At 45.8% G+C, this 16617-nt stretch overlaps 1 protein-coding gene across 1 annotated transcript in view; it reads right to left on the bottom strand.

Moving 5' to 3' along the window:
• The window catches only part of LOC107116902 (peptidyl-prolyl cis-trans isomerase FKBP4-like), a gene marked incomplete at its 3' end in the record, with an annotated part of 26432 nt that overhangs the window by 1865 nt on the left and 7950 nt on the right, over positions 1–16617 (bottom strand). Inside the window, exons 3-9 of the mRNA XM_015418926.1 lie at positions 14218–14360; positions 11544–11664; positions 8054–8210; positions 5335–5425; positions 4268–4351; positions 1056–1241; positions 843–906 (exon numbers count right to left, since the gene is read on the bottom strand). Coding sequence (XP_015274412.1) covers positions 843–906; positions 1056–1241; positions 4268–4351; positions 5335–5425; positions 8054–8210; positions 11544–11664; positions 14218–14360 — 846 coding nt within the window. The remainder of the gene's footprint in view (positions 1–842; positions 907–1055; positions 1242–4267; positions 4352–5334; positions 5426–8053; positions 8211–11543; positions 11665–14217; positions 14361–16617) is intronic.

Genomic DNA, 16617 nt, shown 5'->3' with positions numbered 1-16617 from the left:
TGATAAGTAAGAAGCTAGCAGCGAAGCATACTCTCCCCCTCACATCCTCCAGTTGTTTTACTTTGGCATTACAGCAGGGAAAACACATAGGCCAGCTGGCAGGGACAGGGGTCACATATGTACAATCAGAAGTCACACAGAACACCATGGCAGCTTGCTGACACAATGGAGCAGAGCGCAAAGTTTCACTTTCCAGTGTTTGTACAGTTGAAGTGATTGCTTGCTGGCGTTGTCTCCTTGCAAATACAGGGTTGATGTTTTTAACCTTGGAGTCCACAGCCAAAGGGGGACATTACACTGGAGAGCCAGCCACCCTGAGTACACCTGGGGGGGAAGGGGAGAAGCTTGCAGTGCCCAGCCATTTTATGTTCCTAGGCTCAGAACATTTTATATTTTTAGTTTCTGCTGTGATCCTTGTGGTTTTTCTTGATGTTTTATTTTTAAAAATTGCATTGCCAAACCCCACTATTCCCCCACCTTTCCATTTTAGACAAGAATCATTGTTGGGGGGAGGTTTGGGAGGTGTCAGTTATCAAAGACTGTTAAATAAAATATCGCAAGAGTTTTAAGCATATTTGTATTTTAAGTTAAAAATAATATCTTTGTATTTGTATCTTTTATAAAGTTTATATCTCTGCTACTTGGCGTTACATTTTATGACACACATGGCCTAGCCCCACAAAGTCCCAATTATGTCAGATCCGGCCCTTGTAACAAATGAGTTTGACATCCCTGGTTTAAAGAAACCAACTGAAATAATGATGAGGAATGTGGAATGCTGTTGCACTTTGACGCACAGGTGAACTCAGTTTTTCTCGTTATAGCCACGTGAGCTCTGTTACCTGAGAAAGACAAGACTTCCCCAATGATTAGTCCTGGATAGGTTAAAGCTCTCGTGGCACTGAACTGTTGGGCAGAGAGACACAGACAGAGCCAGAATCTTGGGATAAAGGGACACGCTGAGCAATACCCTTGTATCTCAACTCAAGCCACATCCTCAAGCACAGCACTAAGATGCCTCTTACTGACTAACAGTCACAAATGCTTATCTTTACCTTGTTGCAGTTCTCCAAGGCCTGGGAATACTCCTTCAGCTTCAGGTGACACATAGCCAAATTAAGGTGGGCAGCAAGCCTCAAGCTCCTGGCCTTTTCCTCTTCTGCACCAGAGAGGCCCGATTCATGTTCCAGCCACAACACAATCTTCTTATACTGTAACGTTGCCCGTTTGTACTTCCCCTCCTGGAAAGTAATGGGAGTTTCAGCAAGACGGTCAAACTCAAATTCCCACTGTTTTCTGAACAGAAACTCCCCCACCACCCTCCAGTGCCTGTAATTCTGACCCCTCACTCCAGGAAGCTGGCAGGATTCCTCTGGTGAGCAGCTGGCACAGAGGCTAGTCATCTCCCACTCTGGCCATTTAATCAGGCAGAGATGACAGTCCTCTCTGCAGCCTGCTTGCAGTGGGGATCAGACATGGCTTTGCAGCAGCGACTGGGCTGGAGCCTGCACCATTGCCAGGGCCCGGATGGCTGGTATCTTCTGTGTTGAGCAAAGCTGTGCTGGGCTGCTTAGGAGCCTGCAGGCTACTGCCATCACCCACTGCCATGAAGGCAGTGCTTTGGGCTGCAACCTGTGTGCTGGGCTGCTTAGGAGCCTGCAGGCTGCCATCACCCACTGCCATGGGCAAGTGCTTTGGGCTGCAACCTAGAGCAGCACCCAGGAGAATGGCACGAGGCTGGCCTAGCCAATGTTCTCACCAGAGCAGGGCTCATTCTCCCCTTTTCACCAGCAGCTCCACCAACCAAGTAGGTGGGCTGGGCTGGCTGCAGAGGCGGCTGCCACAGTTGGCTGCTTTCAGGGTGGAGCTACGGCCTACTTCTCACAGGATCTCATCCCAGCTCTCACTTCAGTCTCTGCCATGACAGCACTGTGGTGCCAGGGATGAGTGGAGAAGCAAACACCATCTTCGGCTTCTCTCCCCAACTTTCCTGTTCAAAGTGGCAAAAGCCATTTCAATTTTCTGATGAGACTCCATCGTAGGATGCCGAATCAGCCAACAAAACATTCTGCATTGGCCACTGCTTCAAAAGACTCCTAAATTGTTCAAAGCTTGACTGCTTATTGAAATGTGGGTTTTGAAACCTGTTAGTTGCACAAAACCCCAGACTTACCCAGACACAAATGGCAAGGCTCCTCAAATCATCTGAAACTTTAAAAACAATCTCAACTGGGAAAAGGATGAACTAAAAGTGTGCTTTTAGTGTGCAGATAGTTATCTGTCCATTATCACTACTCAGCCACTCTGCAGATTATACTGCTTACAATTATCCGCAATAAATTTCAGACTGAGGACAGAGTACCTTGATTTTATGTTCAGGCTGCAAAAGGGTAGAACATCAAGAAAGACATTTCACTCTACAGCGACCCACACTGGGCTGGAAAAGGGGTGGTTTGAGCCTCGACAGTCATTACAACTGTACTGCAGTATAACACTGCTATGGCTCAGGGGTAGGCGACTCCTACAGCTCAACAGTATCCTGCGATTTCACGGTAAGAGGCTTTTTCCTTTCCCCACCTTGACTCCTCACAGCCCTCCAGCTTATTCTTCCTAACAGTGAAGTTAATGTTTATATGCCTATTGGCAGAACAGTGAAATCCGGCCACTCACAAGGGACCTCCCAAGATATGCAAAAACATGAGGAAGCTCATTACTTTCCAAGAATGTTGAGGATAACTGAGCGTTATAGGGTTAAAAGGGTTGTTGCCCCGCTAAGCCTCTAAGGGTCCTAGAGAGGGAGAACAGAAAGAGATCATTCTTCTTGTGAACTGGGTCCTAGTTCTCTCCACCAGTCTAGCATGCGCTTAAGCTGTGAAGGGCTCTAACCACTGTGAAACCCACAGCACCTTGCACTAGTGCTATGGTATGAATTGGGATCCAGGAAGTTTTCCCCTCTTCCTGCCTAATTATTCTACCAATTGCCCTAGGACTCCCTGAACTGTCAAGGGACAGAACACTTAAAAGGTTATGGCCCACAGAATGCAGAGTTGGGGGGGGGGGGCAGCATGTGAGGCACTGATACTACAACCCCAATTAGCCCCTTCTCAAATCCTACCATACAGCAATGAGAAGGAGAAGTAAAAATACCCTCCCTTCTGCTACACTGCTGGACAGCTAAGGTTCAGAGCAAGAAGCTCTGCATCTAACACCAGAGCTCAGGAGCCTGGTGCTATTGTGCTGGGGAGAGAATTTTCAAAGTGTTCATACCCCTGTATTACCTCAAGACATTACATTACTATTACATAGAGTGGCATGGCTCACACGGTAGCCAAGGTTTTGCTTTACAGCAAGTGAATTACCACATTTTTTACCATCTTTCCTCCAAAGGGACTTAAGAGTGTAAGCAGTATACATCTGGCGTTCCCCTCTGCCACTGTATCCTCGATAACCCTATGAGGTAGGCAAGACTGGGAGACTGCTATTGACCCAAGGTCACCCACAATGAGTTTCATGGCTGAGCAGGGATTTTAATACTTAATATGCTAACCACTCCGCCACATTGTGCTATAGCTAACAACTGCTACAAATGTCAGAATATTAACAACAGTTAGTGAGATACCTGAAAGGTTTTAAATTTCCTGACTGCCATAACCAGAAATCAGCTCCAACTGTAAAAAGAGCTGCTTCTGATGTCACATGACCGAATATTTTCTAATACTGAAGAACACTTAAATTCAGGAGAGATGCCTGCATCTCATCTTCAATAGGGCTTGGTGTATTTAAAGTGTTTGTCAAGCTCAGTCCAGTTTACTTTCGATTTCTAGCAGTCCTGGTTTTTATCACTGTACCTTTGCTTGCCATTTTGAATTCCTAGGGAGGGAGTATGTGTTGTTGGAGTGTATGGGAGTAGAGGCTTTGTAACCTTCTTGAAGCGGCACCCCAAGATAATTACTGTGAGACTGTCCTTGGAGATCTGTATGCCAGGTTAGGTTAGATAGGGCATCATAGATCTGTCCATGTTGCCATAGAAACGTCAGGGACTAGGTGTGACATCCGTGTGCATGGAATTTTTGGGTTTTACCTATATTTTGTATTTTCCCGCTTTTTCCTTCAGTCCTAACAAAGGCTTTGGAACCCTCAGTATCATATCTCCAATAAACCATTACACTGTGAAAGGTGAGTGTGGGGAGTGAACTGACTGGGGAACCTGACAGTGTTAAGGGCTAGAAATTTCCTGAAGGACTATAAAACCACATCCTGTTCTCACCTTGAAATAGTGGGTGCCCTTTTCCTTTGCAATGGAGCCTTGTTCCAGCTTCTCATTAGTGTTCATCTCCCAGGATTCCTTAGCCTAAACAGGTAAGAGGCCAATCAGCTAGGTTATACTTTTGAAGAGAGAGCTCTCAAGTAGACACACAGATTGACTTATGCTGCTTTTGGACAGACCATGACAAAGTCACAAAAGACGTGAACAGCAACTGAGGATGAACAACCTCTAGTTTCAGCAGGGGTCAGTGAAGGGCAGACTGGAGTTTCAGGTCTGGTGGATAAAAAGAATGCCAGTTGCCTCACTTAAAAGTACTACCTTGCACACCAGTCTGGTAGAAAGCAACAGATATTACACAGCTCAGGAAAAAAACATATGCTTTCTATGTGGCAGGTTCCAGGCTTAATCCCGATAACTTCATTTAAAAGGATTTCAGAGAGAGAGATATGCAACATCTCCAGAAATTTTGAAGCCATGGGGGGAAAATGTTCTCATTTTGTATGTTATATATTATAATGTTTTTAATTGTAATTTGTAAACTGCCTTCAGCCACGAGGAAAGGCAGGATATAATTTAAGAAAAGAACACCCCAAGGACTACCTTGACAAAGGAGGGCAATGCTGAATAAACTATAAGGAAGGTACAGGACCCAAGCCAGGAATCTCACGGTGAGCAATTAATGTGCCTCGTTTCCTCAGACAGTACCCACTAATGATCCGCTAGGACATGAAAGATGACTTCTACTGCCCCCACCACAATTAAAACACACACACACAGCACTTTACTGGACAAGCTGAAAAGAACTCCCTCCTCGTTCTTTTTCATTTTAAATTAACACATGAAGCTGAATCAGACGACCAGCTTGTTACGGTCAGCGCTGTCGTTTCTGACTGGCAGCAGCCCCCCAGGATCGGAAGCAGAGGTCTTTCACATCATCTACTCCCAACTGCTTGTTTCACCTGGAGAGGCGGCTGGGGATGGAACCGGGGTCCTTCTGCTTGCCAAGCAGAGGCTCTGCCACTAAGAAACAGCCCCTCCCATTAAAAAACAAAAACCTTCTCACATACCTTTTCAAAGCTTTTCAGTTTAATATCATACTGTAGCTCGGCATCCGGTGGGACCTGAAACTTCTCCTTTCCAGCACTTCCAAAACCATAGCTGTGAGTGATATGAAAAGGTTCTAAGAACGCTGGGTTGGCCCGTTCTTGCTCTCTCTCAGAAACAACAAAGCCCTCAAGCTAAGTAGACCAGTGCTCCCCATCTTTTTTTAAACCTGTGGGCACTATAGAAAGGTTCAGAAAGGGCAGCAGTGGCAGTAGACACATTCACAAATGGCTGACATGATTTGGTGAGGTCCATCACAGTGTTGGGAGTTTTCATATAAAATCTGGACTTGTAGCTGTTCACCACGATTTCTGGCTGAAGTCCTGCCAAGCTGTAAAAGGGGGGGGGGGGGGGGGGGACGACGGGGACTGAATCTGCTACTGCACTGCAGTTCCTTCCCAGAAGTAGGACACAGAATGTTCCAAAGCAGCCTACACACATGATCAAAATAATTCTTACAGCACATGTGAAATCTGAAGGCTGAACTGCAATTCTATACATACTTCTCTAGGAGTAAACCATGCCGGCCACATGACCACGGAAACGTCTTTGGACAGCGCTGGCTCTTCGGCTTTGAAACGGATTTGAGCACCGCAACCCTAGAGTTGGACTCGACTGGCTTTCGAGCAAGGGAACCTTTACCTTTACCTACTTCTTAGTTGGCCTGCACAGGACTGGACTGAATGTATTATTTGGAGCATACTGGAGATGGGGTTGGGTGTCTGAAGATACTAGCATGCCCAAGGCAAAGTGAACATGCCAGAAGGCAAATATGAACTTGTGACATCCTGGCTTGAAGCTCACAATCCTCCCAGTGGGGAGAAAGGTGGGATATAAATGAAGTAAATAAAATATACTAAAAAGGTCATTCCTGTCCTAATTTTTATTTATAAAGCTGAATACCCAAAGAGTTTTGCAGCACCATGACCAAATTCAGACATGTCAGCTGAAACACTTCTCAGCTGTTCTCCCAGTGCTGGTATGCACGAGTGAAAACCGGAAAGGACTGTGTTTATGCTGGGCTTCTGAGTCCACCTATGGTCATGCACCAGGGCTAAACCCTCCTGAGTTTTATAAAGCATGATTTCATTATGAGCTGTGAACCAGGACGTCCCAAGCGCAAACTGTACTTCAGCCATGAGCTTGCTGGGTAACCTCGGGCAACCCACTCCTCCCCATCTCCTACATGGGAATAATACTGACCTGCCTTCCAAGGTCTTGAAGGTTTTATTGTGTTGATTGCTCTAAAACCTCTGGCCCTTTCAACACCTACAGAGAACTCTGAATCCTCTGAATGAAACCTTTTAAAACAGGAACTGCTAAACCAGTTCTGTGGCCAGTAATATTTGTGTGGCTGGTCCACGGCACAAGAAAGAAGTACCCCCCCACTCAAGAATTCAGGCTTCAATAAAATGGAAATCCCATCATTATCAGAGCCTTGCAACATCACCACAAAAGGAAGCCGCCTCCACAGGGCTTTGCTTGTTATCTGCGTGAAGAGGAGCCTGAATTAATGTGTTTTAATTTGAAAAGCTGCAACTCATAAAAGTACTGTTGAGTATTACTCCACAGAGCATTTATAATTGAAGCTGTAAATAAGGCAAGCAGGGCCAACCCTGGCAAGTATTTGGATGGGAGACCTCCAAAGAATACCAAGGTTGGGAGGCAGAGGCAGGCTATCAAGCCACTTCTCAGTAGGAGTCGCCAGAGGTTGCCATGATTTCCAGGCACAGGCATGCACACAAAAATGCAAAAATACCAAAACAAAAAACAAAAAAAACTGTTCACAAAAGGCACACAGACTCTGCAGGTTGAACTCAGCACTGGGAAGGGTGGTATGGAGTCTTCTTTCCTAAGAGCTGTTGTCTGGCTAAGTCAGAGCATGCCTGGACCCAGCCAGCTGCTCTAGGGAATGCAGCATGGATCACAGTTCCTAGTCTTTTGTCAGGCCAAGTGAAAAGTAAGCTCTGCAGAGCAAAGTCGGGTGACATGCAATGTTCCCTCTAAGCTGTGGAATTTTGTGAGCAAAAATTCTATTTTGTGAGCTACTGGCATTAAAATTGTGAGCAAGCAATTTGGCTACTGCATCAATCAGTTTGCTCTGAAGCCCCCTGCTTCCTGAGCTAAGACAAAAATGTGTGAGCCAGAGGCTAAAAAACTGTGAGCTAGCTCACACTAACTCAACTCAGAGGGAACACTGGTGACATGTCTGTCCTTGCACTGCAAATCTGTCTTGGATCCAGCCAACAACCCTCAGAAGGGCAGCAAGGAGCCGTTCCTCGGGGCTAAGTGCTGAGTAGGGTCTGCAGGCAAAGGATGAAGGCAAAGGCCATCCATCCTTGACAGAGCCTACTTAGGTGTGGTTAACAGCACTGAGAAGGCTGAAAGCCACCTGGCTGCCCAACCATGCCATGATGAGGAGAAGGTAGGAGGGGCTTGTTCCAGCACGAACTGCCAGAAGGGACTCGACCTATCTTCCTCACAGAAAAGGAAGAGGCAGGAAAAAGTTTGGTGGGTGCTGCCTGTCGGTGGCAGATGTACAGGCATCACCCCATCCACTTGCCAACAAGGAAGCCCTCAATCAACTTTCTGGTCTGGCTTTCCATTGATATACTCATCTAGACAGCTCAACTGAAGAACAAAGGAAGCACATCTGGCACTTGAGGGGGGCAAGTGACATACCTGGACTTGAGATATACCACAGACTCTTCTAACTTCTCCATGTTCTGCAGTGCTTTGTCCAGGCCAGGGGGAAGGTCGTAGTTTTCTGCCTCTCCCACTTCAAATCGCAGCTCCCGCTTGTCAAATACTCTGTCTCCATGCCGACCTTCTATCTCAACTAGTACAAAAGATCCTCTGATGTAAATGGAGTTGAGACCATGTACATACAATGCTCTGAATATTATACAGCTCTACCAAGGTAAAATTATACATATCTGTAACCAACTCAAGGGAAGAAAAGTTTGACTTGGTTTCTACATGAGAAAAGTGTATCAAAAATGAAAAACTATAGCAACATTCTGAGGACTGGACTGGCAACCCAATCATCATCAAAAATGGGGGGGGGGAGAGACACAGTTTGCCCACCTCTACTCCCTGCTGCCACTTTCACTGTTCATATGATCGGAGGAGGCTGCGCTGCAAGGCTCTGACTCTTGTGTGGTGAGACTATCACCCTCCCCCTTGCTCATGGAATATGCAGCGAATGGGGTGTGTGGGACGGTGGAGGGGTGCAGATCCTCTCCCAAAGAAAAGGAGCAAGCAGCACAGTCAGACTCAAGCATCCACACAAAGTAAGAGGTTCATTCCTGCAACTGCAGATTGCTTTTGTTAACTTTTGCCAAGCAAAGAGAAAGACGGGGGGGGGGGGGGATATCCTGGATTGGATCTGTTCTTCCTGTTTACTTCTAGAGACATGGGCAGAAACTTCAAACTTAAGCTCCTGAAAGTGGGGAGAGGTATGTATGTCACAGCTTCACTATTGGAAAAGCAACAGAAAGAGAAAAAACTAAAACTTCAGCTGAAAAAAAAGTTTGATTTAGCTATGAAGAAAGCTTGCAAATAACAAGAGGAAAGAATGGATTAGACAGAGTCCAGGTGGCCACACACTTTCCCCCAGCACAAGTGTATTTCCTCTAATGCCAGAAAAATCTAGGTTTCACTCATGACAGATACGTCAAAGGTAGACAGAGTATCCTCCAATCTGTGAGGAGGAACACTCAAAGTGTTCCTCCATGCATTGAGGGCCAGATAAAATAGAAGGATTTTGCTCTGCTGCCCAAGTATCAGGAAAACTTCAATGCTTTCATATCAGAAAAACTTGAAGCCTTGCCAGGAAACCGTGATCCTCCAGGTTTTTAAGCATGGTATACACATCCACCAAGCCTCAAGCCATAGTCTAAGCAGTGTACAATCACACACGTCAAGCACTGAAGACAGTCCAAATGGGAGCAATATGAACTGGAAGCACAGAGACTTTTGTACACAATATGCTGGTCTGAGACATTCCTTGAGGTCAACAGAAGAGAGAAAGTTACTTGCTCCAGCATCTCCATGATGTTAAAGCATCTCTACTTTACTTAGTCATGAATTAATTGAACCTCATTAAAAAAAAAAACTCAACTGTTTTCCATCCATAAAGCAAACAGAGACCATTAGGAACATGAGGAAGAACTTCCTGACAGTTAGAGCGGTTCCTCAGTGGAACAGGCTTCCTCGGGAGGTGTTGGGCTCTCCTTCATTGGAGGTTTTCAAACAGAGGCTAGTTGGCCACCTGACAGCAATGCTGATTCTGTGAACTTAGGTAGATCAGTGCTTAGTTCTTGTGGCCCTTTCTTACACACCCAGGGAAATTCTGATTGCCACTTTGGGATCAGGAAGCAATTTTTCTCCAGGCCAGTTTGGCCTGGGATCCTGGAGGGTTTTTTGGTCATTTTCTGGGCATGGAATAGCGGTCACTGTGGGTGTGGAGGGGGAGGTATTTGTGAATCTCCTGCCTTGTGCAGGGGGTTGGACTAGATGACCCTGGAGGTCCCTTTCAATTCTATGATTCTACCATTAGAAGTGTACTCTACATGCGAGCGTTCAAAGCATCAGCTGCACATAACCACAACTAAGGAAGGAGGACATGCTTATCACAAACACGATGTTCTGCTAAAGACGGGTGTATTCTATGAGTGGGGGAGAGGAGCATCATGAATCCCTAATGGCATTGAGGACAGGTGTTCAGACTGTGCCATGACAGTGCCTCCCTGACCGCTCCCACTCCAGTAGCTGCAACAGGGGAAAGCAGAGCTGCCGTTGTGGATAAAAGCCAAGCCTTACCTCAGAGTTCTTAACACTGACCTGGAGTGAAACTACCCTCAACTGGGCACCCAAGACCACGGGGTAGCAGGAAGGGCAGGGGGAAGCTGGCACTCTTTGTTGTCCCAGAGGAACGGGGTGGGGTTGGGGCAGAAAAGTCCCACAAGGAAAAAAGAAGACAGCCAGCATTTGACTAGGGAGCTGCTAGAAGGCCCCACTCTACTGACAGAAGCAGGAACAAAACTGAGGAATGCTTTCTCTCCTTCCTCTTCTGCTTATCTTGATTCTTTTTGGTGGGGGGTCCTGCCCCTGGAGGAGCAACCAAAACCAGGACTGCCTCCTTTACTGAGAAGTGGCAACAGCAGAAGCGCTGGTAGCATATGGGTGTATCCTGCCATGCAAGGCAGCCCTCCTGAAGTATTATGAGACATGTCAGAAGGATGACTGAACCAGTATTCAGTTCACTGATGTGTAACTGTTGTTCACATGCCAATAAAAGAATCCATATTTTTTATTGTCCACCTTCACTCCCAGTTACTCATTTGATCTGCACCATGTACCAGTACACTAGGTTCCACATGTCGACTGTGTGGCTATTATGTGGCGGTTTTAAAAGCTTGTCCACCATTAATTTTATGTCTTTGCTTCTTGTATTGTGAGGAAGCTTAAATGGCAATTTCTCATTTCTCTGGCCACACATATCCCCCTTATACTCTGCAATTATGTTCATTAGCTAAGATTTCTCTGGCCACACATATCCCCCTTATATTTGCAAACATTTTTTATTGAACTCTGCAATTATGTTCATTATCTAACAAGAAAAACCTCCTCTGACACGTATAATGTGAAACAGAGAAACTTCCAGCCCACAGAAGCTGCTGAGGTAAACAGCTGTACAGCTCTGGAAACCATTCTAGGAGCTTACTCTGAGACTGGTCAGATTCCAGTTCTTCCAGTGACAGACTAGGAACAATGAGCTAGTGCTGCCTCCCTGCCACCTGTGGTTATTAAATCAGCAACGAGTCTCAGGAATCAACAATTTACCCACAGCCTCTTCCCTCTCAGGGACAACCCCCCCCCCCCCGTGAAACAGTTTGTTAGCACCCAGGCTAATCAGTGCTATGGCTTAACCAGTAACCTAAAGTCAGTGCTGACAAACTGCTTAACCACTGTTAGAAGATCGGGGGGGGTGGGGGGTGGAATTTGCCCCAGCGGTGAAAGTGACTCCAGGTGCCACTTTTGGCAGCCGATTCTCCATGTGCAGCAACCAGACCATGCTGCAATTCCCTGGGATCTGACATCTCCATGCAACATCTTCCTCCTGACCCTCCTCACAGTTCTTCAGCTCGCCTTTCCAACAGACACTTACTCTCTACCAAGGCTCCCTCGTTTGGTTTGGAATAGCCTTCCCCCTTCTTCCGGATTCTTTGGATTATTCCACCATCTTCATCCTCAGTTAGATCTTTCCCCTTGAAGTCAAAGAGCTCTATCTGCAGAAGACCAAACAGAACATTGAAAACTCAGATTTACTTCTAAAGAAAGTGCAGTAAAATGCAGGATGTCCTACTTTATTTGAAGAGGGCAGGAAAAAGAACAGCATTAACAGACGAGTACTTTAAATCTCCACTGAGGAACTAGATTTTGCACTGAAGGCTTTTAAGGCTGTTTTTATTGAATTATTTTACAATCTTAGATGTTTTTTAATTGTTCAAGTATTTGAATGTTTTTGTGTTTGCTGCCTTGAGGATTCCGATCAGGTGGAAAAGAACCTAACTAAAAACCCAAGAATGAAGGTTTTACAATACTTAAAACATAGTTGTTACTCTTATACAGTTACTTTCAAACATGAAGAGTGCCGCCAATCATCGCTTCTGCGGACAAAACCAGCTTATCTGACTGAACAGAGAGTAATTCCAAAGCTATAACACACATAATCACAGCCCTCAAGAAAAAATTAGCATCTCCATGCTTTACTCCCCCCCCCGCAAGATCTTTAAAACCAATGTTCCCTCAGTAAGAACATTACAACACGTTTTTCTTCTTCCGTCTTCGATGTATCTTCTTTCTTTTACTGAAGGGAAATTAAGGAATTTAACACACATGGTAGACCCGTCATGAACTTTGGTTTGCTAACCACAAATAGGGCAAAATTTGTGATGAGTTTTGCTTTGCGGTTCAGTTCACACCCATCCCTAGGCTTGACGCTGGTAACCTCTGCATTGCCCTCCTCGACAATCTACATCTGTGCCTGTATTCTCAGGACACACTATGAAGTCATTGTCTTGCACACACTGCTGCCCAGGGAAGACCTCATGGCACAGATAAAACGGTTTTAGGGACCAGATCCAAAGAACAGATTCCCATTAGAAATATAGAGAAGCATCCTGAAGAGATGCAGCAGCCGTGTGATCAGGAACCACATGCCAACTGTATCTATTTCATGCTTGCCAACCAACATCCTGGCTAATAACCACTAGGAGAGCTCATCCACCAGTTATCTTAGTATCTGCAGAACTGAACCACTGATCCTCACAACACACTAGAGCACTGATCTCTAGGGAAATGGCTGTGATGCATTCCCTTGTCAGGGCTATGTAATTTTCATGCAAGATGTTATGGAGGCCTTGGGTACAGGATTCAGCACCCTCCTAAGCCTTTCAAGCATTCCTTCTAAAATACCTGCAAACACAGCTGTTTTGGTTGCAAAGGGTAGCTTCTAGTGAAATCTCAACAGACCTTGCACAAGTGTCTTGCCTCTTCCCATTTAGTTATGGAGAAGTTATGCAAAACAGTCAGAAGAATTAGAGTTGGTTTTTATACCCCACTTTTCTCTACCCTAAGGAGTCTCAATAGCTTTCCCCTTCCCCTTCCCCCAACAGGCACTTTGTGAGGTAGGTGGAGTGAGAGGGTTCTGAGAAAACTGTGACTGGCCCAAGGTCACTCAGCAGGCTTCATGCAGAGGAGTAGGGAATTATAGTCCACTGCTCTTAACCAATGCGCTCTCTAAGCTGTGGAGTCTTGTGAGCAAAAATTCTACTTTATGAGCTACTGGCATAAAAGTTGTGAGCGAGTGATTTGACTACTGTATAAATTAGTTTGCACCGGAGCCACCCTTCCTGAGCTAAGAGAAGAATGTGTGAGCTGGAGGCTAAAAAACTGTGAGCTAGCTCACACTAACTCAGCTTAGAGGGAACACTGCTCTTAACCACTACCCCGCACTGGCTGCTGGTGGGCACAGAGCAAAAGGGAGTGCAATGTTTTGCTCCTTTCTGAGAACCCTTTATATGCAACGCCTTTAAAAAGATCTCTCCAGAGTGTTCTGAGACGACGTGTCTTATCCTGCCTACTTGCCTTCCTTAGTGTTTCCTACTTATTTTCACTGCCACCAAAGGTTCTTGCCTGGGACTTCTTAGCCAAACCCCAAAGAACTGGATGGCTTGGTTATATTTGGTTTTCTCACTTGCCACTTAGGCTAATAACTTCCACAAAGACCACGTACTTCTATCAAACTCCACACTCTTCACCCACTCAGCTCTCCTCCACCCACACACAGAACAAAATCTCTTACAAACCAGTCCAACTGTGCCCCCTACCGTACAGCTACTGTTCAATCATAACACACTTAACTCACCCATCCAGCCCCACTCTTTACTCTAGAGGCCAACATTTTAACCCACAGCAGCATACATATAAACCTCCACATTAAATCACAGAAATAGAACCACAAACATATTTACAAAGTGAAATACTACAGGGAGGAATGGACTCTCTTTCCCCCCTCTATCCAACCCTTTCTACCTGCCTATAATCAGAAGTCTCCACCTGCACTGTCAGATCGGTCATTCCACACAGCTCTCTTGCATAACCTGCACTCTTCAAATCTTACCCTGCTTTGCTTTCACCAGCCAACGGTTAGTATTCACCACCTTCAGTACGGGGGCTCCAGGAGCTGCTGCCACTGGCCCAAGCTCTTCAAGCGTCAACCTTACAAGTAGGTGGAGCTGCTTCTGCCACAGATGCAAAGGAGCTCATCTCCAACTCACCTCAAAGATCAGTGTGGCATTGGGAGGTATCTTGGGAGGGCTGCCAGCAGAGCCATAGGCATATTCTGGTTTGCAAGTAATCCGGCAAAGCTCCCCAACGGTCATCGTCCCCACAGCGATGTCCCATGCCTTGATCACTTCGCCTACACCAGAAAGAAGCGGAAATTGATGATATGATTAACGGAATCAAAAAAACTTCACTAGAAGGGTATGATCCACTCTTGCATGGAAATGGTAAGTTATGGCATCCCCTTAACCTCTCAGGAAAGAAAGGCAACTGAAAAATCCAAAAGGAGGTTGAGGAAAATGGGTATATCATAATTAAAAAGAAATGATACCAAAAAATTAATAAATTAATAGCACTAACACCAAATTACTGTACAAAACATTATGGTATTAGAACTGAACAAAGGACTAAATGCATTTCAACAAAGCCTTCACTAGTGGTCCGTTATCGCCATCAAACAAATTAACATAAATTGTTTACACATAGCACAAGGATCTTGTCGCTACAATAAATTCCTTCAAAGCAATACGCGCGATACCCACAAAAGTAAAATTTTAAAACAGTTGGTAAGCAGCTGCTGTCCCAAAAAACCCAAGCAAGACCAACTTCTTTTGACAGGTCCTTTTAAAGAGACCTAAAAATAAAGGAAATGTATTTTTTTAACTTTAAACAATGACTGAATAAAAAATAACAGCCAAACTATAAAGTTTTTACTAACCAAGACATAGGTAAGAAATTGACTTAATTTCCAGGACAGGAATTTCATGTGGCAAGTTGCGAGCGGCTCAAAGAGTTTCCTGGTGAGTTGGCACAGGGGAAGGTCCCAGGGGACAACAGGACTTTTTATGGGAGGGTAAAGGTGTAACAGTCCCTTCAAAAAACGTTTAGAGAGAGGATGCGAGAACAGTGTGTATCCCTCAACTTGAACATGGTAGGCCGAAAGTGCGGCCAAATAAATCTTTAACGAGGAATGTGACAGTCCCAAGTCAGCGAAAGACAGGAGGAATTCGAAAACCTTTTCGAGACTTGCAGAGGTGGCTCGAGGGGCATCTTTACCCAAGGAGCAACAAAACCTTAGCCACTTGTAATAAGATTTTTGTGTAGTGGACTTTCTGGAGTTTAGCAAGACATTTGCTATGCAGGAGGAAAAGCTGTTGACACCACTCTCCAGGCTGTCAACTTCATATGTGGCATGTCGTGGTATAGGAGAGGGGACTCGGTTAGGAACAGAAAGTCTTGTACCAGAGGAAATTGGTGGTAGACCCCCACTGACAGATCGAGGATGGTTGAGAACCATGGTTGCCTTGGCCGCCATGGGGTTATGAGGATGCAGTCCGCTTTGTCGCTGATAATTTTGTGGACCACTCTCAGGAGCAGAGGCAGCAGGGGGAACAGGAAGAGAAATTCTCTGGACCACGAGTAGAGGAGACCATCCCCTTAAGACTGCGGGTCCCTGCCACCTCGGCTGCAGAACAGAGGACACCTTTTGTGCCCTATCTGGGGGAACCCCCACTTGCAGAAGAGTGGAAGAAGGTAAGTCGGATTTATTTCCCACTCATGCAGACTGAGTCCTGCCCGTCTCAGGTGGTCCGCCTGCACATTCATGTGCCCTGGGATGTGCATGGCGACTAGGAAGACGTTGTCGGCGATGCAGAAGTCCCATAACCGAAGGGAGAGGTCGCAGAGGTGTTGGGAGACAGTGCCCCCTTGCTTGTTTACGTAGCTGAGGGCAGTAGTATTGTCCGTGAGGACCGTGACACACTTCCCCTTGATCAGGGGCAGGAAACTGGTGATAGCGAACCATATCACAAGCAGTTCCAGAAAATTGATGTGCCGATTCCGTTTCTGTGTGTCCCATCTGCCTCCGACACAAAGTCCCATCATGTGGGCGCCTCAGCCCGAGAGAGAGGCATCTGTAGTCAGGGTAATTTGGGGTGATGGAGGATTTTGTGGCAGGTGCATTTTGTGGAGTCCAGTAGTGCACCGATGTAGTGTATTTTCTGGACCGGTTGAAGTTGAGACGTCTCCAGATTTACTTGCAGACCCAAGTTTCCCAGGAGGGCTAGCGACTCGTTGATATTTGAAATTAGGGCGTCCCTGGAAGTCGCAACAAAGAGCTGTCCGGTCCCCCACAGCTATTAATCCAATACACGTTTAGGCAAAGTAGTATTTTATTAAAGCTATGATAGAGCAGGAACAAGTTCACTGTCCAGAATGCCTGGGCCAGGGTGGGCAAGGAATAATGTAAGATATTCAAACAGGGTAATAACCAATAATCTCCATTTCCGCCGAGTGGGCAGACTCTAGGTTACGCGCTCAAAAGCCTGAGAAGCAACGTTCCTTAAAACCTAAACAATTACAGCTTCACACGGTGCAGTTCATTATACAGTTGG

This window comes from Gekko japonicus, unplaced genomic scaffold, assembly GCF_001447785.1.
Source record: "Gekko japonicus isolate JY-2015 unplaced genomic scaffold, Gekko_japonicus_V1.1 scaffold2269, whole genome shotgun sequence".
Lineage (NCBI taxonomy): Eukaryota > Metazoa > Chordata > Lepidosauria > Squamata > Gekkonidae > Gekko > Gekko japonicus.
The sequence above is the reverse complement of the archived record's forward strand: the minus strand, read 5'-3'. Positions and strand labels throughout refer to the sequence as shown.